This window comes from Opisthocomus hoazin, chromosome 8, assembly GCF_030867145.1.
Source record: "Opisthocomus hoazin isolate bOpiHoa1 chromosome 8, bOpiHoa1.hap1, whole genome shotgun sequence".
In the NCBI taxonomy this organism is placed as follows: domain Eukaryota; kingdom Metazoa; phylum Chordata; class Aves; order Opisthocomiformes; family Opisthocomidae; genus Opisthocomus; species Opisthocomus hoazin.
Window position 1 is genome coordinate 26,637,694 of NC_134421.1, and position 26,672 is coordinate 26,664,365.

General features: G+C 38.3%; 1 protein-coding gene across 1 annotated transcript in view; it reads left to right on the top strand.

Annotated features, from left to right (window-relative positions):
* TSPAN19 (tetraspanin 19) overlaps positions 1–26,079 on the top strand; it is a 31,530-nt gene extending 5,451 nt beyond the window's left edge. The window contains 7 exon segments of the mRNA XM_075429553.1: positions 515–593; positions 2,414–2,486; positions 2,488–2,536; positions 6,415–6,478; positions 6,481–6,548; positions 24,203–24,291; positions 25,929–26,079. Of these exon segments, the coding sequence (XP_075285668.1) occupies positions 515–593; positions 2,414–2,486; positions 2,488–2,536; positions 6,415–6,478; positions 6,481–6,548; positions 24,203–24,291; positions 25,929–26,079 (573 nt within the window).
* The last annotated feature ends 593 nt before the right edge of the window (positions 26,080–26,672 follow it).

The following is a 26,672-nucleotide window of genomic DNA, read 5'->3' on the forward strand; positions in this document are numbered from 1 at the left end:
CCTCACAGTTTATTAGATGATGAAAGAGAAAGACATGTCTCATTTCCAAATTCCATGGAAGTATTTAGTATCAAAATATCTAGAAACTCTGGGTGAAAATTTGATCTCACTGAACAAAATCAGCTATCAATTGGTTTCATTCGTGCATCTTATAGCTCAAAGCAGTCCTTGACTAGGTGTGAGACTTGGGTACCAGCAACTCAAACAGGAAATAATGAAATAAGAGTTTTCTTCAGTGGAGCACAGCTGCTTAACAACAGCTTTTGTTCTTCGCTTCCAAGAAAGTACTGGCTTTGTCTTTAAACCCAAGACAGTAAGTTGTGCTTTGCCTGAAGCCTGCCTCTTAGACTCTGATGTCCCTTTCTGAGGGTTTCCAGGAAAAAATATTTCTTACTTTTGTTGGAAATACTCTGAGTAACAGTCATGAAGGATGATGCATGAGCTTCTGGAATTTTTTATTGCATTGCTCACTTGTTCAATATTATGTTTACACATATTTTGGGTTTTTTTTCAGTATATGAGTTTTCAAATCCTGGTGTTTGTTACCCAGATGGCAATATTGGTGCTGTTATTTGTGAAGAAAGAAGAGGTATGTAATTAAATTATGTGAGACTGCTGATAATTTCAAAATAGTTTCTTGCAGTTAATTAAAAAAATTATAATAGTCGGTTCTCACTGTATGCTGTATCACCATTTGTTTGAACTTGAGTACTCTACATGACAACCAGGCATAGCAGATGTGGAAAAGTTAATTTGAGGAATTCAGCATGGTTCAACAGTTGTAAAGGGGTGTGCATGGAAATATATTTCCAGTTTCTTCTCTGCAACAAAATGTACTCTTCCTGTTCAGTAATGTGGAATCAACAATGTAAGGGAAAGCTTTATTCCTTTTTGAGGCATGACCCAGAAAGCCCCTCTTTCCTGGACATCAGCAGAGGTAGGAGAAAGCATTAGATGCCAACCTGTGTCTGCTAGCAGGTGATAACACCAGTTGGCTTTGCAATTGATAGTAGGAGTCATTGGTATCATGGCATGCAAAATATGCTAATGAATTACTAACTTTATTGTTTCATCCTGTATTTTAGGTCAAAGTAGAGATCTAGTATAAGGAATATGTATCTTTGGGATTAGAAACAAGAAGCAACAGTAATAACCACATAGCTGTTGTCACTAGTAACTGTACTGCTTTGAAGCTTTATTCAGTTATTTATTTTTCTACATATAGCAACTCCAATAGCTTGAGCACTCCTCACAGTATTATTTGGAAGGTAATCTGTGCTGAATCCATATTGGTCTGGCCACTTCCCTATTCCATAATTCCAAAATCTATGGTTTGAGAAAACTTACAATGACACTGGTCTCATAAGTTCTTACAGTTCTCCAGTTCCTGCTGCTATTCAGCAGGAACACAACATAAATAAATTAGTTTTACTTCATCAAAGTGAATCTGTATCGTCATGATTTCTTGACTAAATGTTAATTTAGAATGACGGGGTCCTCCCTGTTTTATAGGATGGTTATATGTATTGAAAGATTTGAATTGTCAGGAAGGATGCATTATGGAGTCAGCTATTTCTGCTAGGAAAATTGGCTGAAAAACTGCAGTTAAATTTATTTTATATTTTAACTGTAATTGCACTAGATCTCAACCTCAATTCAGTGTTGCTGAAGTATAATAAATGATGCTAACATCATCATTCACTGTACAAGCTTTTGAATTTTGTTTTTAGCATTGCCGTAGCAAGGAGAATCATTTGGAGAAACCTCATTTTTTTCTTGTTTTGTAAATGAAACCTTTCAGTGGCCTAGGAGTTCTCTGCATGTATTCCCTGCTACATTCTCTATAATCACACTCTTTGTGATCAGCTTGACCATTTTAATTACTATTGAAGGTGTATTTTAACAGTCTCTGCAAAGATGCCTAACCTAGGGCCAGCATGAGCTGCTAACTCCCCTAGCCCAAAGGGGACATGTCCTGGCCAGATTGTCTGGTCCTCACACAAGTTTGTATCACATTAGGTGTAGAATCAATCTTGGTTTTGCGCTTATTATTTTATCATATTATATGGTGCTTGTGCTTGTTAAAAATAAGTATGAGAGATAGGATTTAGTATTTCGGTACAGATCAGGTGCATTTATACTGTGTTCCCTGGCTGTTCTGGCTCCGTTTGGACTAATCACATTGTGTCTGCCTGTGCTATGTGTGCGATTTCAGTCACTTCATTTATCTTCCCCTATGCTTTCAACTTTCCTGTTAGTGCAATGGCTATGGCGTTTTAGATCAAATTTGGCAAACTGATTGGAATACTGCTGCTTGCAAGTAACCCTTGAAGAAACCTGAATATCAATAAAAGACCAAGGACTGTACTATCCATCTACACTCTTATCAATATGCATATATCAAATGCTATAGATATTTATGAACCTGTCCATGATCAGTGTAACAACAGAACTGATGAAGTTATTTCTGAGTACGGAAAGGAGAGTTGCTGAGCAGGAACTCATGTGGAACATTCTGAACACTGTGCAGCACAATGTAAGGAAAAACACCCACAAAAATATCACCCCCAAAATACTGCATCAACCAGAAAAATGTGTATACCAACCAGAACTTACTTTAAAAATACAGCTCCTTTAGTAGAGGATTAATTTTTCAAGATCCACTGCTAAAATCTATTGTAGGCAGGCATATTCCTTGCTGTTGTAGGGATTATTATGGATGAGATTTTGAAGGACTTGTCAATATATGTAGGAGCAGAAGTTCTGGTTACTGAAGTTTACTGCAGCTGAAAAAACCAGTGGGTTTCCTAATATCTTTGACAGTGCTAGATATCATAAAACACTTGGTCTGCTTAGGTCTCAGGGCTGACCTGAACCATAGACAAGCAGAGATGCTGTGAGGTGAAAGCAGAGCTCCTGCTGTGAGAGCATTTGAATAGGTATTGCAGTGAGACTCTCTCAGAAATAATGCTTAAAGCCTCAAATGAGCTTGCAAATACTTTCAGCACATATAATAAATTACTAATCATAATAATTTTTTTGTGGCCTGGCAGCATGTAATTTGTTTCCTTTTTCAGAAAAGTCCTTTAAAGCATTTGTATGGGACCAACTATTTTGGAAGTTGTTAGCAATGAATTTGACCAGTGGCCTGCTATCCACTCTTCAAATTAATTCTGCATCATGAACTTTTAATTACAAACACTAAGGCTTAGTAGTTCAATATGTTTTAATATGCTTCTATAGACCAGTTGTGAGTCCCTTAATATGGCTTCTTGTGGAGCTGAGTTACACAGTTCTTGACAAACGCTGAAGATAATTTATGATTCCATATAATTCACAAACCATATATGTCTAGATTCAAGATTACAAATGCATTTGTAATGTATATTTAGAATCAGAATCATAGAAAGTTTTGGGTCGGAAGGGACCCCTAGAGGTCACCTAGTCCAACCCCCCTGCAGCGAGCAGGGACACTGCTAACTAGATCAGGTTGCTCAGAGCCCTGTCCAACCTGGTCTTGAATGTTTCCAGGGATGGGGCCTCCACTACCTCTCTGGGCAACCCGTTCCAGTGTTTCACCACCCTCTTTGTAAAGAATTTCTTCCTTATATTCAGCCTAAACCTACCCTGTTTTAGTTTAAAACCATTACCCCTCGTCCTGTCACTGCTGTCTCTGCTAAAAAGATTGTCCCCATCTTTCCTATAGGCTCCCTTTAAGTACTGAAAGGCTGCAATCAGGTCTCCCCGCAGCCTTCTCTTCTCCAGGCTGAACAAGCCCAACTCTCTCAGCCTGTCCTCATAGGAGAGGTGCTCCAGCCCTCGGATCATTTTTGTAGCCCTCCTTTGGACCCGCTCCAACAGTTCCATGTCCTTCTTGTTCTGAGGGCTCCAGAGCTGAACGCAGTACTCCAGGTGAGGTCTCACCAGAGCAAAGTAGAGGGGCAGAATCATCTCTCTCGACCTGCTGGCCACGCTTCTCTTGATGCAGCCCAGGACACGGTTGGCCCTCTGGGCTGCCAGCGCACATTGCCGGCTCATGTCCAGCCTTTCGTCTGTCAGTACCCCCAAGTCCCTCTCAGCAGGGCTGCTCTCGATCCTTTCATCCCCCAGCCTGTATTAATACCAGGGATTACCCCGACCCAGGTGTAGGACCTTGCACTTGGCCTTGTTGAACCTCATGAGGTTCACACAGGCCCACTGCTCCAGCTTGTCCAGGTCCCTCTGGATGGCATCCCGTCCTTCTGGCGTATCAACCGTACCACTCAGCTTGGTGTCATCTGCAAACTTGCTGAGGGTACACTTGGTGTGGTTGTCCATGTCATTGACAAATATATTGAACAGCACCGGTCCCAGTACGGACCCGTGAGGGACTCCACTCGTCACTGGTCTCCATCCAGACACTGAGCTGTTGACCACTACCCTTTGGCTGCGACCATCCAGCCAATTCCTTATCCGCCAAACAGTCCACCCATCAAATCCATGGCTCTCCAATTTAGAGAGAAGGATGTTGTGGGGGACCGTGTCAAAGGCTTTACAAAAATCCAGATAGATGATGTCCATTGGTTTTCGCTTGTCTACCCTTGTTGTTACACCGTCATAGAAAGCCACTAGGTTGGTGAGGCAGGACTTGCCCTTGGTGAAGCCATGCTGGCTGTCTCGAATCACCTCCCAGGCCTCCATGTGCCTTTAGCATATCTTCTAGGAGGATCTGTTCCATGACCTTCCCAGGCACAGAGGTGAGGCTGACAGGTCGGTAGTTCCCAGGGTCTTCCTTTCTACCCTTTAGATTTAAAGGGTAGATTTAAACAGATTTAAATCTTTAAACAGATTTAAAATCTGTTCTTTGAAAATTCAGTCTTCTCTCCATGCATTCGTGATTTCTCTAGTGATTTATGGTGACCCCATTATGTCAATGGTGTGGCTAGACTATGTAATTGAGCTCAGTTTTATTGAACTATTGTGGGAGCACAGATTTCAGCAATGCTACCTACCCACCAACTGCCCTGGTGGGCGTGTTTAAATTGTGGCAGATCTCGAAGTCTTGTAGATATGTTACTGTTGGCGTCTAAGCCAGATAAAATATCAAATCTGCCAAGGCGAACTGTAATCACACTGTTGAATGAAACGCTGCCATGCCCAAGTCTTGTGTTACATGCTTCCAGCTCTTTACAATATGATTTGCATCAGCCATGAGAAAAATGAAAAGCCTAAGAACATTAATAGTAGTAGAGAAGAACTATATTTTAATATGTTCTTGGTGACATTTAATGTACTGCTTAAAGCTGGTGATTTTTTAACAACTTAGAGAGTTGTTGAAATTGAATGTTTTTACAGAGAAAGGACAGTTTTGGCTAAGTTATCTGATTTTTCAAAATTTAGATGCAGTATATCTTGGACTGATTCTTCAAAACATGAAAATGTTATGCTTTTGTTTAGTGTCTCTGAGCTGAGATATGTCAGACTTTTCATCCCACAAAACAATTCAAACATTTCTGAAGTTTCATCCTGATTCAGAATGAAAAACTTTTGGAATTTCAGACACGACACGAATTCCATTCTGCAAGCTGTTTGATGGTTTAGTTTGTTTTTGTGTTACTGATATTGAAACAGATTTTGGGAAGAGCTAGCTGATAATCCATGTGAACAGGGCACAGTGTTTGCTTTGGGCTTCAAGTTTGAGCTAGGTTTTCAGAAGAGATCAATTGCTGCTAAAACACAGCTTGAAATAGGGAGACTTTCTAAAGATGTCTTGCTAAGAGTGAAGAATTTTTGCACATATGACATTAGAAGTAACAAAGGAATAACTAAAGGTTTTCAAAATCTGGTCTTTCAGTTTCTAGATCAGAATGAAACAGAGTGTCTGTGGTTTTATTTTTATTTATTAAAATATGTTTTATAAAATCTGTCCCCGTTTACTTCATTCAGTATGAAACAACATTCATTATGTTGTTTCCCTTAATGTATAGTTTTCTTTCTTCTTTTTGTTGTACTTCACAGTGAGCACACCTTAGTATAGCTTACTGCTTACACACAGTTTCTACACTGAATTTACTTTGGAAGGTTAAGGGTGATAGTCAAAATGTGTTACTTTAATCTGGGTTTGTAATTTTTTCTTTTTTTCTATTTACATGTCTTCTGGAATAATTTTGAGTCTAAAAGAAAGTTCCTTTCAAAAGTATATTTTAAGATCATATTGTTTGTAAGTCTGTACTATCCAGTGCATATCATGGGAAAAGATACATACACAAGCGTGGATCATCTCCTGCAGAAACTTCTCTCTACTGAATACAGAGGGAAATTATCTAGCTAATTTAATCAACTAAATAATAGCTAGCACTCGTTGGGGTGAAAATTCCTCTGTGTGACCATCTTTATAGGTGTTGGAGTTACCAAGTTACAGGATTTCTATTCTAGATGGAAAGATACAACGTGACAGAGTGGGAAAGGACTAGAAATGAAGACAATAGTACTCAGATCCCAGTTCAAGCACAAAATCCAGTCTGAAGAAATGGTATTGTGATGTCCCAAGGGATTCAACATACAGTATGGCAAGAATTAAAAAAATTGTCTTGCAGAATGTAACTTTTGCTACTAAATGGACTTTTGAAAAAAACACAGGAAATGTGTTTTCCACCAAGACTTGGCTTACAAATGCCAGAGTATTCATAATATTAATTGTTTTGTCTTTGGTCACTCTGAAGCCTTGGTTTTTACTTGTTAGCGGTCAATCATCTAGGAGTTATAAATTAAGGATACTTCAAGGAAACAGGAGTTATACCTGATCAATATCACAGGGACATTTAGTAGAGGTTTAAGAAGTAGTGAGCATCTTGGCATTCAGAAAAACATGCTGTGCAAATCAATGATGACAAAAAGTGACAGTATATAAAAAGTACACAGTACATCTTCCACTTGTAATTACTGTTCATTTCTTACAGAATGTCAGCAGTGTCTCCACCTCTTTGTATTATCTTTTTCCAGAACATCTCCAATGCTTTACAGCATAACAGAAATGAGCAAGGCATTGAAATATGAGATGTGTTTCCCAAGACTGGCCCATGTTAGCATTTACAGGTCTTAATATCAAGGGACCAGTCTGCACAGGACCAGATATCATCAGATATCATCACCTGAGCTGGAGCAAAGTGATACATATTGTTCTCTTCTATAAACTATCCAGTGTTAATAGTACTACCCAATGAGAACAAAAATTCAAAGGACAAAGGTTGTTTCTTTACAATGCAGGACAGTAGATAATAGAAGGGATGTTGTCAAGTGACATCTGGTATTGTCTTGCTTTGCTTATCAGTTTGGAATTGTTTCCTGTTTGTACAAAACCTTGTCATTGTTAAAAGATCACTTCAAAGTATAGAAAGCATTTATTTATAAGTTTTATTATATTTATAGCTATTTTAAGATATGTAATAATTTATAATTTATTTTTAAAAGCAATATAATAAGCATAGACTGTAATCTGGAGAATGTGCATGTCCATTTCAGGATGCATAATGCACGACAATCAGTGAAAACTTGAAAATATTCTTTCAAGCATTTACTTGTAAGGTAATCACTCAGTTATGTTCACAAAAAAACAAATTCCCTTTTGATTAAGGCACAAACTCTGGAACATTTCCATACAAAAATATCAGATTTGCTTAAGAACAATCTGTTTAGTTCAGATAATTTAGAAAATGTTATAGCTAAGTCTCTGCAGTACACTTTACCGAGATATTTGCTTTCTGTCAAGTAAATATTAGAACCCATCATAACATGCAGAAAGTTCTATGTATTTTAAAAGATTTCAAAACATTTCTGTGGATGAGGGCCCAAGTGACTTGCTGGAGGTCACACAGCAAGCCTGTGCCAGTGCAGAGGATTCAGTTTATATCTTCAGGCACACCCTGATCATTCTCCTTTATGTCCTTCTGCATTGTCATTCATAGGAGCCAAGTTTGCTGTCAGATTGATTCAACCAGGAGTGAGTATCAACACTTTCTTTGTTGTTTTTAACTCACCCTTTTTCCTTTATCAGATATTTTTGATCACACTAACTGGTCAGCTATTTAGAAACATCAGAAAGAATAATATTTTGCCAAATGAATCATGAACTCTTCTGAGCATTGCTGTGGCACAAGAATTATCTGATACGTGCCTGTGACGGTCAACAAAATTACTTCCACTGAAATTTGGATCGGGGTCTCATGTTGTAATAACTAGGATATTAACATTTGGGCTTTAATATGTTTGTTTATTGTTCATGGCTATGGATATGGCAGTATGCTACAAAATTATGGGTGTTAAAGTCTGAAGTACTATGCCATTTACTAGCTGGTTAATAAAACTTCCTGATAAGATGAATATCTGTTTCCTGAGTCTCCAGAACAACTTGTATGGAGTGTTGTAATTAGTACTTTATAGTATACTGTACTTTGGAACAGAAGGAACCCTTTATCAGTTTCAGTTGAGAAAAAATATTTACTAAGCTTTGCTGATACTTCTTTAGGCCTTTACCTTTCCTTCCAGTCCTTCTGTTTTGTCCTGGTCTATTGTGCAATTTAATCTCAAAAAATTTCACTGAGTCTTATAATTATTGGACTCATAAGTTCTTTTCCAAGAAGTGTTGTAGTAGACATCTTTCATTCTTGTTGCATGGTGCTTACCATTCATTTAATCAAATGGCTTCAGTGGTTTAGGTGGAATAAGCTTGAAACTCTAAAAGATTCTTTATCCTCTGAGCAGTGAGGTGACCTGCAATATCTTGAGGAAAACTGAGGAAGGCATGCTATTACAAGTGTAGGTGGTAGCATTGTTAGTTGTTTTTTGTCTAAAACTTCACATTTTCTGATGCTTATAAATTTGGTAACTTCTTTTTATTTAGTCTAAAAAATTTCCATTTCAAGTGACTGCCACAGGCTGACTTCTTATTTAGAGAACTTCAAATAAAAGAAATGTGTCAATTCAGAGGTGAATGGCATGTTTGAAACTAAATCTGAATTCCAAACTTGTATTTTTTAATCTGCCACCAGCAAAAATCTATTAAATAATAAAGTAAATTAACAATAGGGTTTTTTTGATAATCTTACTTTTGCAATGTTAAGAGTACTCCAGAAAATTAAGATCAAGAATCTGAATTTTAGTTCATAAATATTATTCTAAAATATAAAGATAACCTGACTTTGCTGTAACAGACTTTACATATAAGAATCCCAACAGCCTGGTAAAATAATAAAATTATTAATTTTTCATTATACAGTAGATCCATTTCATTGAATAAGTCTGTAATAGAGAGCAGGATATAATAACTGTTTTTCACTTACTTTTTTCCGTGCATCTAATACTCAACATGGAAACTAAATAGAGAATCATAGAACCATATGATAATATAGGTTCAAGTGGACAACTGAGGACTACATAGGCCAGTCCCCTGCTCAGAGCAGGTCCACTTAGATCAGGTTGTTCAAGGCCATCTCCAGGTTTATGCTGAATATCTCCAGGGATGGAGATTCCACAATCTCTCCCTGTTGCAGTGTTTGACCACACTCACAGTGAGAATCTTTTTCATTACGTCTAACCGGAACTTCCCATGTCACAGCTTGTGCCCTTTGCCTCTTGAATTACCACTGTGCAGCTCTGAGAAAACTTGGTGCCATCTTTTCCACTCCTTCTCAATATGTAGTTGAAGCCAGCATTAAGATCACCGCTTAGGCTTCTCTCTTCCAAGCTGAGAAAACTCAGTTCTCTCAGCCTCTCCTCCTATGTCATGTGCTCTGGACCAGTAATTGTCTTGGGGTTCTGCTGGAACTTTTCCAGTGTGCTAATGCCTTTCTAGTACTGCGGACCACAGGACAGGGTGCAGTACTGATTCGAAGATCCGGTAAGAAAAACCTAACAGTACAATGTATACTGTTAAGCAGGTATTCTTTATTGCGGTGCCAGGCACACGGGGGATTTCTCCTCCAAACGTGCGCGCCAGACACCCTGTTGCTTCAGGTTAAATACAATCACACAGGTAATTATTCATTATATTTCTAGGAACTAATTAGCATATGTAAATATCTTTCACGCGTGTCTGTTAGTATCTTTGGGTGGTCTTTGGGGGTCCCAAGATGAAGGCCCATCCTCTTCATCACGCTGTTCACTGATTGACATTTGTTTCTGCGCAAACTCAGTTCTAGCATCACGTATATCATGTCCTTCAGGTTGTTTTGCTCCAGTCTTGTTGCTTTCTTGGTGCCTCCTTATCTCTGTAGCTTAGCGCATTTGCCCTCCCAAGGCTGAGCTGTCTGGAGTAGAGTTATTTAGGAGTCTCTTTTATCCCACAATTATCCCAATTATTTGCTGAGAATCAAGACCACTTTTGTTTCACTTAATTATTTTGTCTAACGACTAAGTGATAGCTTGTGCCCATGTCCTTCCACTACATTCCTTAATGAGAAAACAGGGATTAGTGTAACAGTTATATTGTTAGATCACTATGCATGCAGAAATACAAGTTACAGTACTAAAGACTACTAAAAACTAGAAAATATTAAGGCTTTTTGTTATAGTTTCACATTTCTTACAATCCCCTCTATCAGTACTCCTTTAAGAGAGAAGAAGAATCATTTTCCTCAGCCTGCTGACTGCACACCTGCTAATACAGCCCAGGATGCAGTTGCTTGCCTCTGCTGCGAGGGCACATTGCTAACTCCTGTTCAGTTGGTTTTCTAGCAGGAGCCCCAGGTACTTTCTGCAAATGTGCTTTCTCCCCAGTTGGCCCCCATGCAACCCATAGTGCTGCCTGGCGTTATTTCACCCCGGATGTCTTTACTGAATGTCATGAGTTCCCTGTCAGCCCATTTCTCCAGCTTGTCAAGGTCACTCTGAATAGCAGCTCTGCCCTCAAGATTATTGACTGTTCTTCCTACAAGTTGCTATCATTTGCAGAGCTGCTGAAGGTGCAGTTCATCCCATCATTCAGGTCATTCACAGAATTGCCCGCAGTCTTGATCCTTGAGGGATGACGTAATTAACCAGCCACCACCTCTGCTTTATAGTACTGATCACAATCTGTTGACCCAATTTTCCTCCCAAGAGTCCTCTTGTCCTGTCCATGTGTCCTCACTTTGGCTATAAAGATATTATGGCAGACCATGCCAAAGGCCTTTTTGAGGTACTCAGTGGTCATTACTCTTTCAACTCCTACTAAGCCAATCATCTCATCATAGAAAGTAATCAAGCATGGTCAGACATGATTTGCCCTTGGAAAAGCCAAGCTGGCTGTTCCTAATGACTGGAGCTCTTCATGCACTTGGAAAGAGTTTCCAGGAGGATTTTCCTGTAATATTCCAAGAGTGTAAGGTGAGCCTGACCACCCTGTAGTTCCCCATACTCTCCTTCTTGTCCTTTTTGAAGATGAGTGTGATGTTTGTTTCTCAGCTGCTATCAGGAATGTCCCCAAATGCCATAACCTTTTGAAGATGATAGAAGGTGGCTGCTCAGTCATATCAGCTAGGTCCAGATGAATCCATGGACTTGTGAATGTCCAACTTGTTGAAGCAGTCTAGCTTCCTGTACCATGCATTATTCTCCCCTCCCTCAAGACCTTCCTACTAGGCTAAAGGACCTGAGATTGCTGAGGACAAACATTGCCTGTAAATACAGAGTACCTCAGCATTTCCATGACTTTCGTCACTAGAACCTCCACCCCACTGAGCAACGGGCGTACATGATGGCAGGGAAGTGCCTCCTTCCCTCCAAAAGCTACATTTTCAGAAATACAGAGTACTTGTCAGTGTGAAGTAGCTTCTGCAGATACACAAATTCTTCTATTCAGTCCAAGTCCGATGGTTCTTCACTAGTCTAGTGCAGTAAATTGCATCCAAATCTAATAAACACCTATTCATGTTTCAATGGCTTGTTACACTTAAAATAATTACTTATGCACCCCCCTGTTTTAAAAGGATGTTAAGGATGGACAAGTATTCTAGTACACGTGGAGAGTAAGGTACTCCTGCAGAGTAATTCATCCTACTTTTCCTGGGTAGGTACTATAGAATGACATCCTCTAGAACTACTTTTAATTTTCTGGTTTGAGTGGGAGCCTAGTTGCACTAGCTTATAGTTTCTACAACTTGAAATGGATAACACTAGAATAACTGGATCCCACTTTAAAATTATATAGTCAGGAATTCAGAACACCCCAAATAAAGTCACATATGGAATCTGAATTTGTTCCTAATGTATCTGTATTATGATATTGTTGTTAATTATATGCTCACATACTGGCTTTCCACAGTTGGCTAAAATCCAAATTCTGTAAAAATATACTGGGGCTTGTACCCAAATATTATTTTAGGTTGAATAGAAGCAGCTCCTGTTGTCCTCAGTGACAATTTTGCATGCCTGAGTGAGATGAAAATGGGCTTCAGTATGGAAGAAAACAGTACACAATACCTACCAACACCTGCCATTAACATTCACAATAAAATGTACAGATTGGCTGCTAAAATCTCCAGAAAGCACACAGATAAGTAGGTAATAGACATGTATGTTTCTGTGCAAGATTTCATATAAAATTGGCAAAACTGCTGGTGCTTAACAAGAATAACTATAAAAATATCACTATTAATATAATATTTAGTAAAAAAGGAAAAAGAAAGAATAGAGGAGAAAATGTGTAGGATGGAAAATTAATTTTTCTTTTTGCAATGTTTTCAGATAAGAAAATGGAAACAAGTATTTGTTTGCCAATTAGTGCAATTCTGTTAGGTAGACACTAGAGGACATAGGGAGCTTAAGAATAATACAGGACATAGAAAAATAAACAGAAGATTTACAGAATGCCATAATATACACATCTTATACATAGTCCACACTTTAAAGCCTGTTGAACAAGTCTGAAAGTGATATAGCCGTGTAGCACTGCACTGTCAGAGAAAATGATGTTCAGAAATGGTCTGCTTCAAAGGAATAACATGGGAAACAACTCACGGTAGCTGTGTTACACTCATTACCTTATTGAGCTTTATCCAGTTCAGCTACTTTAGAAGTCGTATCACCAAAATTAGGAGATGTCCCTAAAGGGATTATTGGTGTGAGAGTGCAGGGGGAAACATAACTGCGTAAATTCCCCCTACACAAATCAGTACAGAGAGGAAACAGAGACTGTGGTTACACCATTGCTTTCATGTGTCCTAAAAGCACTCTGCTGCTAAAGAGATGGCTCCACTGTCTTCATGTTCTTAGCCTTGCTCCCATCCCTGGCTGGGCACTGGCACTGGTACCCATGCAGCTTTGTGGGGAACTGGTCCAACACCCTAACCGACCTAAAAAATAATCCTACAGAAAAAATAAAAGTGATGTGTCTAGGATACTAGCAGTTAGGACACTATCATCCATCAACAAACAAAAAAAGGAACACCTAGCATGAAAATGTAAAAGAAAAAAGTAAGGTGTGAACAGCGTTTTTTTAGAGTGAGTCAGAGTTGCTAGCTCTTTGATTAATCACTAGCCAAACTCCTGTTCTCCTTTCTTATAAAAATATTTAGAATTCCAAAAAGAGTACAGTAAATAATATACTTTTGGCTTTAACAAATGTAATGACATTAACATATGATCCCAGTGTTCTAATGATATTTCAAAATGAAAGGTGACCTTTCTTTCTTTAAAGAACGTTCTTAAGCCTCAATTATGTTAAATACACGCACAGGCAGTCCTGCACAATGCTTTGATCACAGAACTTATGGAATTTATCCCTTATGACAATAAGGTGATTAGAATGATCTGTATATTTCATATTTTGTAAAACAAAGCTTCCAAGATAGATTCCCATCATGTATTTTCCCTTGGAAGTAATACATGATTATATTTCAATTTTCCCCAGTCTGAACTATTTTTAAATAAATCGAGTTTGTTTAATATTGACTCAAAGAGTTTCCAAAGACAAAGGATCAATGTTTAATTCCAGATCAACTGGATAAAGCATTTCAATACCCCGAAAAGATAAAAATTTTTTACCCCTGCAAATTACTGAAATTTGGGGCTCCTTAAATGATCGTTTAAAATACTTATTTCTGCAAATAAAAATCAGTGTTCTTGTACATTGGCAGTTTCAAAATCTTGAACTATTGGAAAGTAACTATAAAATTAGCTTGCAATAAGTGTTGTCTTCTATGTAAATGCATTTAACACTTTGACTTTAATTAAGGCTTTTGATAGTCTTAGAGTGTGCTGATTCTTAGAGTTTGTTAAATATGAGATAGTGCTTGATTTATTTCTTAAAATTCTAGATTCTCATGTGAGAAGAGTGGCTTTCATTAAAAGTTCCATGTCTAGTCATCCTGGCTAAAAAGAAAAGCTTACAATAAAACAGACGGGCCTATAGAAAGGCTAGGGGGAGGTGAGCCAGACTGATTTTTTTCAAAAAAATCATAAAAATTGATCAAATCTCATATTTTTGGGGCACTTGTCTTGGCTGGAGTTGGCAATACTGCATGTCTTGGGGCTTTGGCCTAGCTGCAGCTGGTTTAAATTCGTATTACTGTTTGTGTTCCGAACTGCATCTGAATGTTTTGCAGGCACAACCCAACTCATTACTGCAAAACCCAACAGGGCACTTATTGTTGATCAGCTGTAAGTTCAAATCCAGCAAATGAAAATGAAAGCTGTGAGACAGATCAAAGGTAACACATGCCCCTTTGTCAGTAAACGCTGTATTGGGATTATCACACAGATTGTATAGTTCTACCCAAATTCAGTTCCATTCCAGTGTGCCCAGAGATTATGAAGTGCAGGGGGAACTTAGAGGGCCTTTCAGGGTAGCAAAGGACATAACAACTGTGGAGGAACAGACTGCTAGTATTAGACACTTATGATGCCCACGGGAAGTGCAGGGAACATGAGATAATTCCTGTCTCTCCGCTTTTTGTTGAGTGTAGGATAAAGAATACAATGATATCCCAAATGGCTGGGTGGTGCAACCGCTGCCCTCTCCACTGTATGAAATAAATGCAGATGGTTTACTGTTTCTTGAGTACCTAGATCTCTGCCTGTAGTTCCATGCATTCCCAGTGCTGGGAAAGCCACAGGTTTACTATCTGGCTATCTGATCTATTTTAATATAGGTTGCAGATGTCAACCTAAAGTATTGAACTCTAGTATAGCACATGATTCTTAGATACTATATTATTTGTAAACACCATGAATTGACAGTGAGTGTATGATCTTGGACAATATCATTCTAGTTTGATTGGGGATGGCAACATCCATATTTTTGAATGGCTATGTTGAAACTGCTTGTGGTTCTTCAAAGTCTTCAGCACAGCTTGGCAAAGCACTGTTTCATTTAATAACTGTAGTTTCAGGACCAAAATATTGTTGCAGAATGTAAATGAAGTATTTCCCAATGGCTCTTGAGTCTGAATCAGGATTCAGTGCTGAATTATTTGATGAACATGACTGTTAGAACCTTCACTACCTTCACCTCCATCACTCCTGGGCTGGTAGCTGTTCTCATATCACATTCATTATGCTCGTATTTACAAGTGACACCATTCATCAGTCATTATCAGAGTGATGTTTCATATATATACGCAGATTAGATACACTTTTAACGTTTCTGTGAAACCATATTGCTTCCTTTGCTAATTCGAACACAGATACGTTATCATTCATTGAGCAGCTCAAAGGAATGGGATAAAAACTTTTGTTAAGTTTCATTCACCACAGAAAGTAAGGGCAAGAAGCAGAACAATTTAAATGTCCCTAGCCTCAATCTTGCATGCATTTTGCTACTCCTAAGCAAGCCCTAGTTGGAGTTTTTCTTGTGCTTAGGCATTCTGACTATTTCTTTTCTGTATAATGTCTTATGTTACTAATCAAGGGTATGTTTATGTAGCAGCCCTTCCTCCAAGAGGCTTTTTTCTATCTTCAGTCAGTTTTCATAACTATAGTAGGAACCTTAGTATTTTTAAACCTCTCAAACCTTCCTCTGGCAAATCTGGTAGAGAGTGGCAACAGATGTAAAAGATATGGGGAAGGAAAGACATATGGACACTCAGGCAATGGTGTGTCTGCATATCCCTGTATACTCACTTGTAGCCACGTGTGCTGTCACAGGCATACCGTTACAGCATGGCTATGCAATCAGGACTCATCTTCCTAAGAACTGCTGCTGAAGAGTTAGACTGTAAGCACACTTTCTAAATCTGCTGCCCTATAGCGCTGTATGACATGATCTACACAGTCATTGCACTGGGTTATGACTGCATGTAAATAGCTTGAAATACTAATAATATTTTCTTTACCAGAAGGGAAACTATTCTTTTTCATTACTTCTGACAGACAGTTGTGTGTGCTAATAATTTTCAAATCCTCATCATAACCCCAGTAAGTTCTATCATCTATGGGACTTCACACTAGCTAAGGGCTTGATCTATATGTTAGAAAGTAGTTATGTTTTAGAGAAATTAAAATAAAAGTAACAGAGGTAGTCCGATATTTTAAAAGCAAATAGCAGAGTCACTGGTAAACTCTTTCCAAAGTGCTGTGTCATGCACTGCTAAAGATCATAGATTTCTTAGTGATTCTTGCTTCTGTGCACTAGCTCAAAACCTCCAGGTGGTGATTATTATTTTTTTTTTCCTTCAAAAATATATTATGTTTTGCAGAAATAATAAATACAAATGAAAAATGTAAGAGCAAACACATGCAGAATGTTGGCACGGCTCTGCAAACACAAAGGGGAAAAAGGCCACTGGAATATTTCTCCATATTTATTTATAGACTTTTCAATTTCCTCCCCCTCAAAGCCATACTGATTTTAAGTGCATCGTGAATATATATATATATGTATCTTTCAAATATTGCTGTAATTGGCTTCTTTGCATTACACACATTTCATTGTGTCCTGTATAGCTGTAAAAACCAAAGAGGAATTCTTCAGGAAGAGAAACGCCAGGTTCTTCTTTGCCTCTCACCAGTTCACATGGGTCTAACTCCACCACCTTTAGTAGTGGTCCTCAAGATGAATAACGGTGTGAGCAAGAACAAAGCCTGAATCACAACACTTTCTCCAGCTTTTTTGGAGAAGAGAGGAATGTTTAAAGAATTGAAGGTATGTGTTACCTTTGCTGCCTTTGTAACAATAGATGAATATTTGTTCATGTATCGAAATGGGATGAGAACTCCTTTAGACTGTATTTTCTATAAAATATATCATGTAATATACTGAATGGGTTATGTATTGATAGAATAAACTATTGTGAGGATTATTAGAAATACAAATAGAAAGGAGAGGTTTAAGCTAAACAAGTTATTAGAGACCACCCTTAGCTGGATCTTGATTTAGAAATGTTGAAATGAGCTTTGAAGCAGTATACTTAGGGCAATAGACAGAGACTCAGAAATTCTTGATTCTTTTTTCTTCTCTGCCATTGACACTTTGGGTTGTTGTAGGCAAATCTTTTAATCTCTTATTATTCCAAATCTGCTTCTGTAAAATGGAATAAGAACACTTCCTTTTTGTCTTCATTTGTCTGACTTTTTAATATTTTATGCCTTTTGGATATAGGGCTTGCTTTTTAACTCTATTTAATGGTCTTTGTTGGGAGTCACTGGGCACTACTGTAATAAATAATAGTTCCACTGTTACCAATAAGGTTACTTGGTTCGGGTTCTTCAATGGTAAATGTCAAAATTCACATGCTAGGATCACAATAAACTCATTTATAAAATTGAAGTGAAGCTGCTTAAAGTCCAGCCATCAGCAGGCTATATCTGCTCCTATTAGCAACAATCAGCGCTTCTGCTCTCTATCAGTGAGAAAGGTGTTCAGCTCTTTTGTTGAAGCCAGTTAAATCCAGACAAGGGCCAGACAGCTTCATCCACAGATTTGCAGAAAGCTTATACCATCAGTAGTAAATCCAGTCTAAAAAGTCACAAGTTTGGACAGCATTTCTGTTTATATTACCAAAAAATTTTCACTGAATGCATTTCAGTAGTGTATTGTTAGGGGAAATGTCTGTAGACATTTTCATTAGTATCTGGCAGGGAAAAGCAAGGAGTTTATGAAAGTACAGAAAACAAAATTCTTCTAAAGTGTGTACTGTCAGATGATAGTACAGTGGAGTAAATGTTGAGATTTTTTTTTTTTTTTTAATGTTTCCTGGTTGGAATCTCCAGTATTTTTAGCTGTTTACTTTTGCTTTGTTATGCAAAATGCTTTTAAAGATCTTTTGGAATAAAGAGATTATTGATTGCAATATCCCCATGCTGACAGTGGATTCTGGTGGATGAGGTCATTTGAATGTTACACTAACGTGCTTGTGACTAACGTGCTTGTGGTGGGTAAAATCCAGATCAGTTTCTTATTGAATTTAGCCCTTAAGCAATGACCAGGAGGAAAGCTTGACATAAGAAGACACAGTTTTATAGTTTGTGATTCAAAAAAATATTTACTTTACAAGATATCAAATGATACATAATCAGTTGGTCTTCTTATGAATTTTGACATCCAATAACAGCAAGGGAGAGGGAGTTTCAAGGTTAAATCTGAATTCTTGCTTTTTCACAGTTGAAGTCAGACTTCTGACCTTATGTTTCATAGAAATTATGAATATTCTTGACAAATTCACCTCAAAGGCTGGAGAACTGCGTCAACTAAGCTGTCCAAAATACAAATTTTTAAGATCATCATAACTAATCAGGTTTACAGAATTTTTCTAGACAGCTCCTTAGTCACAAGAACTCCTTGGGAAGCGTGAACAGTGACAAGCTGGGAAATAATTTATTTTATATACATTAGCTAACCCTGTTAGGATGATTCCATTAACAGTGGCCAGATTTGGTTCAAATCAGAAAAGCTTTGACCCCGTCTTTCAAGTTAGCTGGACTTTTTTTCCTTCTTAAACAGATTTTTTCCTCCACAGACAAAGAAATGCGTAATCTCAGAAGGCCCTCACACCAACAGTTACTTTTCAGTTTTCCTCCTGTTCTCCCCCTGTTTCATAAATGAAATGGTAACCTGCAACACAGGTCTGCCACTTTAGAGGCAAAAATCACCAACACTTCTTTTTTGCTTCCTACGTATCCCATCCAAGGTGAAGGAAAAGCAAGCACTCAAGACGTAACTAAGAGACATAGGATCTGTAATCCTGTTGAAATGTTACTGTTAGAACCTGCTTATTGCTATAATCTCAGGTCTGAGTCTTGATATAGCTAATGGAGTGCTATAAACTTACTTACATACTTTTTGCCTCCCTTACTTGAGTGCCAAGCGGCACGTCAGGAGAACTATTTCTCAAATCAAAGGTGCATTAGTATTCTGTTTCCTAGCCCTGTAGTTTCAAGGTCTTTACTGTAATTCATGGCATGACTGTTTTTTAAATTTTTTTAATTCTAGTACTTAAGAAATGGAGACATCAATTTTTAATGTCTTCTGACATTTAAATGCACTTAAACATGTTGTTTCATAGAATAAATAAATGTATTTAAACCCCAAACTCTTACTTCATGCGATATGGAAGAAGACATCTGTGACATCTGTATGAAACAGAGCTTCTAAATGTGAGAAAAGCCATCAGTCAGCAACTAACTCAACACCATAGTTTACTGAGTTGTGGTGGGAGGTCAGCCCGGCTAAGCACTCAATAGTCATCTATGAAGACCAACCTTGCAGACAAATTATACACATAATAACAAAAGTTTCCCTGCACTCCTTGATGATTATGAACTGTTGTTCAAAGAGTGTCAATGATTTCTGTCAGCTCACACGCAGAGGGTCAGGCCATGGGTACAAGTTATGCAAGAGCGTGTGCAGCTGGCAGAGCACAGCAAGCAACGTGGCGGCAAGAACAAGCAGGTTTGAACAGGGAGTGAAGTGAGATTCAGACCATCCCTACTAAGAGGTTGCTCCCTAACCTACACTTTAATGGCAGTGAAAGGAATTATAACCTAAATCTAATGATTTTGAGTTTATACTTAATCCACTTGGCCATGATTGTAGGCCGGTACTGTGCCTGAGAGGGTGTGTTCGTAAAAGCAGAGAGATTTGCCTATGACACAAAAATGAGGTACTGGACTGCTTCATGCATTAATGAAAAAAGTTTTTATGTGGTTTCTAATGAGTTATAACCTGTTGAAATAACATCAAATAATAGTTTAACATATCTTGTAATTGTCTTCAATAATTATAAACTAGCCTTAAGGGCAGCTGACTAACAGCAGCTCCCAACAATTTGCGTGCATCAGCAGCTGCAGAAATAAATTCAAACCCTAGGAAGAGAAGGTCAAATCCACTGAAATAGATGAGGCCACATTCAGCCCAGGTTTCATACTTAACAAAGAAGCATCTCTTTGTTTCCACTCTACCTTCAAGTCTGTTTCCTAAACAGGACACAGTCTTTCTTCCACTCTCAGTAATGTAGAGTTACAGAATTCTCACCTGATTTCTCTTCACATAGCAGATTCGCCACAGTGCTGTTGGATTCTTTGCCATTGAAGTCAACATTAATAATTATAAGGTTTGCTAGAAATTACTTTGAAAGGAATTTGCACTATACCTCTCCTGTGCCTAAACACAAGACTGGGTCTCTGCTACATTTTGTTGAAACTGAGTATATGACTTACCCATCCTGTGGTGCAGTGAGGCCCTTCGATCCTGACATTTTTAAATGGCTGATGGAAACAAGATTTTTCCCCCAGAAACTGCTTAGCCATTAAACCAGCAAGTTTCAGTTACCTCTGAATATCTACTGAAAATTTTTAAATCCTCAAGATCCCTGAAATACAGAATAATAAGCTGCATTTCTCCCAGTGAGTCCAAGAAGTTCTAATAACCCTTCAGGTGTTTGTAAAACACATCTGAAATCAGGTATGCGTGGACATTACTCTCTGGATCCTGCTGCCAGAGTCCTGGACTCCGTTATCCATCAAGGGGTCAACAACAAACTTCCTAATTTTTAAGAAGTTAAAGCTGAAAAATTATGCTTACCTAAAAACGTAATAGATAAGGCAATAAATAGCTGAGCAGGGAATCACAGCCTTTATTTAGTTGGGAGAGAGTGCTGCTTTTGATCTGAGTAAAGCTACATATTTTAAATGGAATTGAAACAAGTGAAAATCCAGAAATTATGCTGTCTTATGGAGAAAAATTCTGAGAAGTAAAACTGAAAACAAAATCATGAAAACATCTACCATCAACTTGCCCGTTCTAAACTACTTTTCTAAATTCCTCCAGAAAGTTATTTTCAACTGATTTAGGAGCTCAAAACAAATATCAGATTGATTTCTGAATGTCAAAAGGGAGCTCATAGCTTTAGTAGCTGATTTTATTCATATTCTTCAAGGAATGAATGACAGCATGCATCTTGTATTTGTATTGCATTTTCTAGCCTTTTATAAATGGTGTTGTGCGAGCCTCTTCATATCTATACTTGCAGTAGCTTGATGAGACTTAATTATCATTCAAATAGTTTCAGTTATAAAGAACGAGGACTAGCAAATGCAATTTATTTGTAAAACAATAACCAGGCTTACAGGATCAGCTGAGTTCCCTCAGGTTAGCAAACATGATAATCCAAACTTTAAACAAATAAAAGAATCTATATTTAACTAAAATTAAGATCAGAAAAAAAAAAGCAGACATAGACGCTATAGAAAACCAAAGACATGGGTCTGAAAAACCATTAGATTTTTCTTGCTTTCTTTTGTTTAACTGTGTCTTGAGGTGCATCCATCTCCATAACCAAAGCTCAGATGGTTGCTTGTCTCTAAGCCTGGTCGGAATTCACCAGCTAGGTCTTGTCCATTGAGGGGCTCAGCCCAGCCAGTGTCCTCAAAGCTCACTGACCATGTGGGGCTCCAGCCAGGCAAATTTGTGGGTGCCACTGCACACTCACCCAACTGGTGGAGGACTTGTGGGTGCTTGCAAACTGGATATGGTAGAGACAGGACCAGGGAGTGGAGTTCTGCAGAATGGGACAGAGCAAAGTAGTGGGGTCATGGGTTTGTTTTGTGACAAATAGGCAACCTTCCCCTTTGTCTCTGCTCTTACCATGACAGAGTGGCATCAAAAACGGAAGGGAAGGAATAATCCCAGACTGAACTCAGAGACAGGGACATGCAGGCCAAGAGCAGCAGAGTTCAACTAGGGGAAGGCAATGATAAAAAGGATGATCAATCTCATTTTCAGCTGAAGTTTGAACACTTTCAGTGGTAATTTTGTACTTCCTCACTATGAGAGAGAGGAGGAGAAGAGCAGCAGAAGTTTGCTATGTGACTGAGCACACAGAGGTGGTTTCGAACTTCTGGAATAAGACGCAGCAGTAGGTAGAAGTAAATAAGTAGGTTTAACAGCCCATTTAAGAACTCGCTTACTCCTGGGAGAATGTCCCAATAACTAGATGAGACAGTCAAGCTTTCACTTGCTGGCTGTTTGTGCTCCACTGAATCCAGTGTTATTTTCTTCCAAAGCATTGCTATTCCAAAGGCAGAGGTGAAGTTTGCCCTCTTGCACACTCTCTTGGAAACTTAGAGTGGTGGGCAGGGCCCAGATGCAGCTGGAGGATTGCTACATTATAAGACAGCCCTCAGGCATGTAAGCATAAGTGCTCTAACCACTGAATTATCACCATCTACAGCTGGGCTTTAGGAGGAAGGAAAAGTCTGTTCCATCTTTGGGAGATGGACAGAGATAATGACCTTTAGGAAAGGATTCAGGAGCTCTGTCTCCAAAGAGGAAGAAAGTGCATTCCAATAGTGTTAAATAAGATGAAAACATAGCCACTCAGCCTCCTGACTTTGGCCATTTCACTTTCCTGCATGGTGTTTTTGAGACTTAACTGTGAGGGGCTCTGAAATGTGTCCTGGCACTGGGCCTAGAACCTGCACCCATGTCTGGATCTGGGCTGACTCATTCTTCATGCATGTCAGACAAGCTTGATAATAACACACATTATAAAAACTAGCCTCAGAGAGGGTGTCTCTACCATGGAAGGACCAGCACTGGAAGACACCAAAATAGATTCCTAATAGACACTGCAATAATAATTAATGCTTCAGACTGCTTTCTATGTGCAGACTGCAGTTTTAATTTTGCTTCAAGTTATCTTCGTGTGCTTGACAACAAAATCTTTTTCACAGTTGTCACAGAGATATGTAAAAACAAGATACAGAAAGCTGAAGTAGAATTCTCGTACGTTTAAAGTTAAGTAAATAGGCAAATGCTTTCTGAGTAAGAAAATACGCAGTTTCCCCATGTTAGTAACAGGAGGTTCTGACAGAGCACAGACATTCTAGAGTGAAAACCTGAGCCCTAGAAACCAGTAGTAAAGCTTTCTTTGACTTCAGCATACTTCAGCTTTCACCAAACATCTTTTAATGCCCGGTATTTTGCCTTGATCACCTCATCTCTCTCTGCACGTGTGAGAATGAAGCATGTTTTTATGCCTATGAGCTTGGTTTATAATTTTTTTTAAAATGTATATAGAAATTTTAACATGTACAAAGTTAGTGAGGTAAAAAAACTAGCTAGCATTAGAAGTTTTTGATTTTTTATGTATTCACAAATGTGTCATATTAAATCATTCCTTTAAAGGTAATCTCTTGGATTTCTCTCCAGCCAGTGAATGTTCACAAGACAGTGCTTCTCTCTACAGAAGTGATGCTGTTGCCATGCTATAAATTTCCCTTGAGGATGATCTAAAGCTTATAGTGACTTCCACTCCCAAGGAAATGCATACAGCAGAATTAGTGACAAAGTTATTTGTCCTGAGCTGCAGAGCCTGACAATAGAGCAAGCAATGACACCCATGTAGTCCTTATTGGTCAGCTATCATATACATGCATGCAGTTTATGTTTCTGATGAAAAATACTAAGCCAGAGCTATTCAGAATCTCTTCATGCATTGTTTTTCAAGGGGTGCTCTCTGTTTTTCAGAAATAAATGCAGTGATTTAACTGTTCAGTCTCTCCTGACGTTGACTGGATTTCTGTATTTCAGACTCATGTATCACTTTTGAGTTACAGGAACAAATTTTAGCTTTGATACAGGTTTTTATCTTTAAAGTATGTCTGAGGAAGAGCTATTATTTGCTAAGAAAGTATAGTATAGACTCATCTAGTTTCTGAGGCAGGAGCTGTTCCTGTAAAGATAAGAAGGCAGTAATGTTCAACAGTTTGAAGAAGAATTTTCTGCTGAACTGTTTTCCCTCTCTGTGCTCAGGTTTTAGAGGTAGTTTCCATTTTAGGAGATTTGTACCCAGATTCCCTTGGATCAGGAAAAGACGTTCGACTGCATGTTGGCCCTGCAAGGTAACACGTATAATCCTGGGTCCTGAAGGTAACGGTAGCAATTTACCTGCTTCTCCCTTGTGCTGCTGATGCAGCTGGTCAGGAAGTGGATGCGTAGCAAAGGAGGTTAATTTTACTGTCTCCAAGCATGTGAGAATCATGAGTAAGGCCTGAAAATGCCATTTGTCTGACTTGACGCTCACAGGATTAAAAAAAAAAAAAAAAGGAAAAGGAAAGAAACAGTTTTAATTTCTTTTTGATTTATGATTTCTGAGCCTCCAGACTACACACAGGTTACATGTTCAAGCTTTTTTCCACATATGGTAGGATTAGAGCAGTATACTCTTAGAAGGCAAAGCTTAAATTCTCATCTAATCATATCATTTTGGAGCAAGAACTTAAAAAGTAGCAAATATCATGAAGTTTGCAACGAGGCAATGGGAACCAACAACATGGAAAGGAGGGAGCGACAGGCTGCTAGCCAAGCTAAAATGTCAAGAAAAGGCAGCACTTTGTCACCACTACAAAATGTTACTATCTCTCAGAAAAAGGGAAAAGTGAAAAGCTATGCTTGTTGCTCTCAGAGGAAATTCTGCAAGATCAGAAGAAAAATCTCTGCTTTCACAGCAGTTTGCTCTTACAAGGTAGCTCCCAGAGGCTCACCCCTGTCCTCTGCCATGAACTCTTTCCACCATGGCTGCAGCAGCAGAAAACAGATCAGACATCATCACATTCGTGCTGGGGTTACTGAAGCATAGGCAGATGTCCCATGGTCTGCTGCACCTGCCTGTCCTCGTAGCAGACACAGCAGAGAGCGGGATGTGGAATCTGAGACCAGCACACATCCCGCTCCGCTTCAAAGGCTGTCCTGTCCACTTCAGCTGGAGCAGCAAGCAGAGAATCACAACTGCATCTCTAACACAGTAGAGAAGATGTATGCCTTATTCTCTGCTACCCTAATTACTGGAGTAATTACTTTCAGCAGCACAACTGAACAGACTACATCTTAAATCAGTGAAATTGATCTGGGGTAGAATTTACATGTTCTTTTTGTGATGTATTCTTCCTCATCTTAACAGGAAAAATGTATGAGAAAACATTATTCATTATCCTAATTTGAAAACTCTTCTTTAAGTGATGAATTACTAGAAAAATATATAGTGGCAAAATTTCCTTTTCCTGATAAAAGCTTTCTTAAACCAGCACTATCAAAATGGCTAGGGGTTTATTTTCAATTAACCCATTATATCTTCATTTCTCTCACAAAAGATTTTTTATTGAAGGAGTCAAAGATTTCTTTGAGTGTGTTCAAAGTAAAATAAAAGTAATGTTTACAAAATTACTTCTTTGCATACACAACTGCAGAAAAATCTTATGTAAATGCAGATACTCTTCTGCAAGGACTGGAATTATATCCAACAGCATATATTATCAAGTGCCTCATCACCCCTAGCAGAATTTTGGATCTGGCTGAGCTGTGAGTTTGTGTTACAAAAAACACAGGAAGACATGGTTCTTAGTCCAAAGGATTCATAAAGTGATGATAGGTTGAATATTTAGCTCCAGCCCTTAATGAGAGAGAACATATATTTATTTGATCTGAAATATTAATGTTTGGATTACATTGTAATTCATATTCATGTCTCTCTTTCCTGCAGGAGGAAGTATATCGCACAAGTGTATATGTTTGGTGATGCATATTTACCCCTTTTAAGCTATAGCGGCTGGGGTGTTAGATCGGAGAAGAATCAAATTTCTCTTACATCCTGCTTGTACCTGCAAATGGAAGTTGATGTCTTCTCTGTGTGAGACAGGGGATGGTCATAACAGGTGGTCATAACAGGGGATGGACTCATTAGGGCTGAAAAATAAAATTAGGGATTTCATTCCATGTAAAAAAAGATAAAAATTGTAGTTATACCCAGGGGATGACATAAATAGCCCGAAAAGTCCATTCCAGGAATATATCCTATGTATTTGCAAATGGACACTACGAAGATGGAAAGCGCAGCATAGATAAGAAATAAAAAGAGCTATGGGAAAGCAACAATATTCAAAGCTAGAAGTACTGTTCTCAGAAAAGGTTCATACTAGGTTTCTACAGTAAGCCACTAATATCTAGTAAGTGACTTTGCCTGAGGCATTTCTGAAGCCCTTCTATAAAAAGAAAATAGCAAATGTTTATCTCGAACTGAAAATTATCTAAAATTAATCCTTAACTTGAAATAAATTGTGTCTTAGGAGGGGTTTAGGCTAGCAATTTGCATCTGAATTACAGACTGATTGAATTTGTGTTATGAATCTAAACCCATGGTTCTAAACACACTTCAAGTTTTGGAGAAGCCCCATAGACTGTTCTAAAACAGTATTGCACCTATATTACAATTATCTTCTTAATTTCA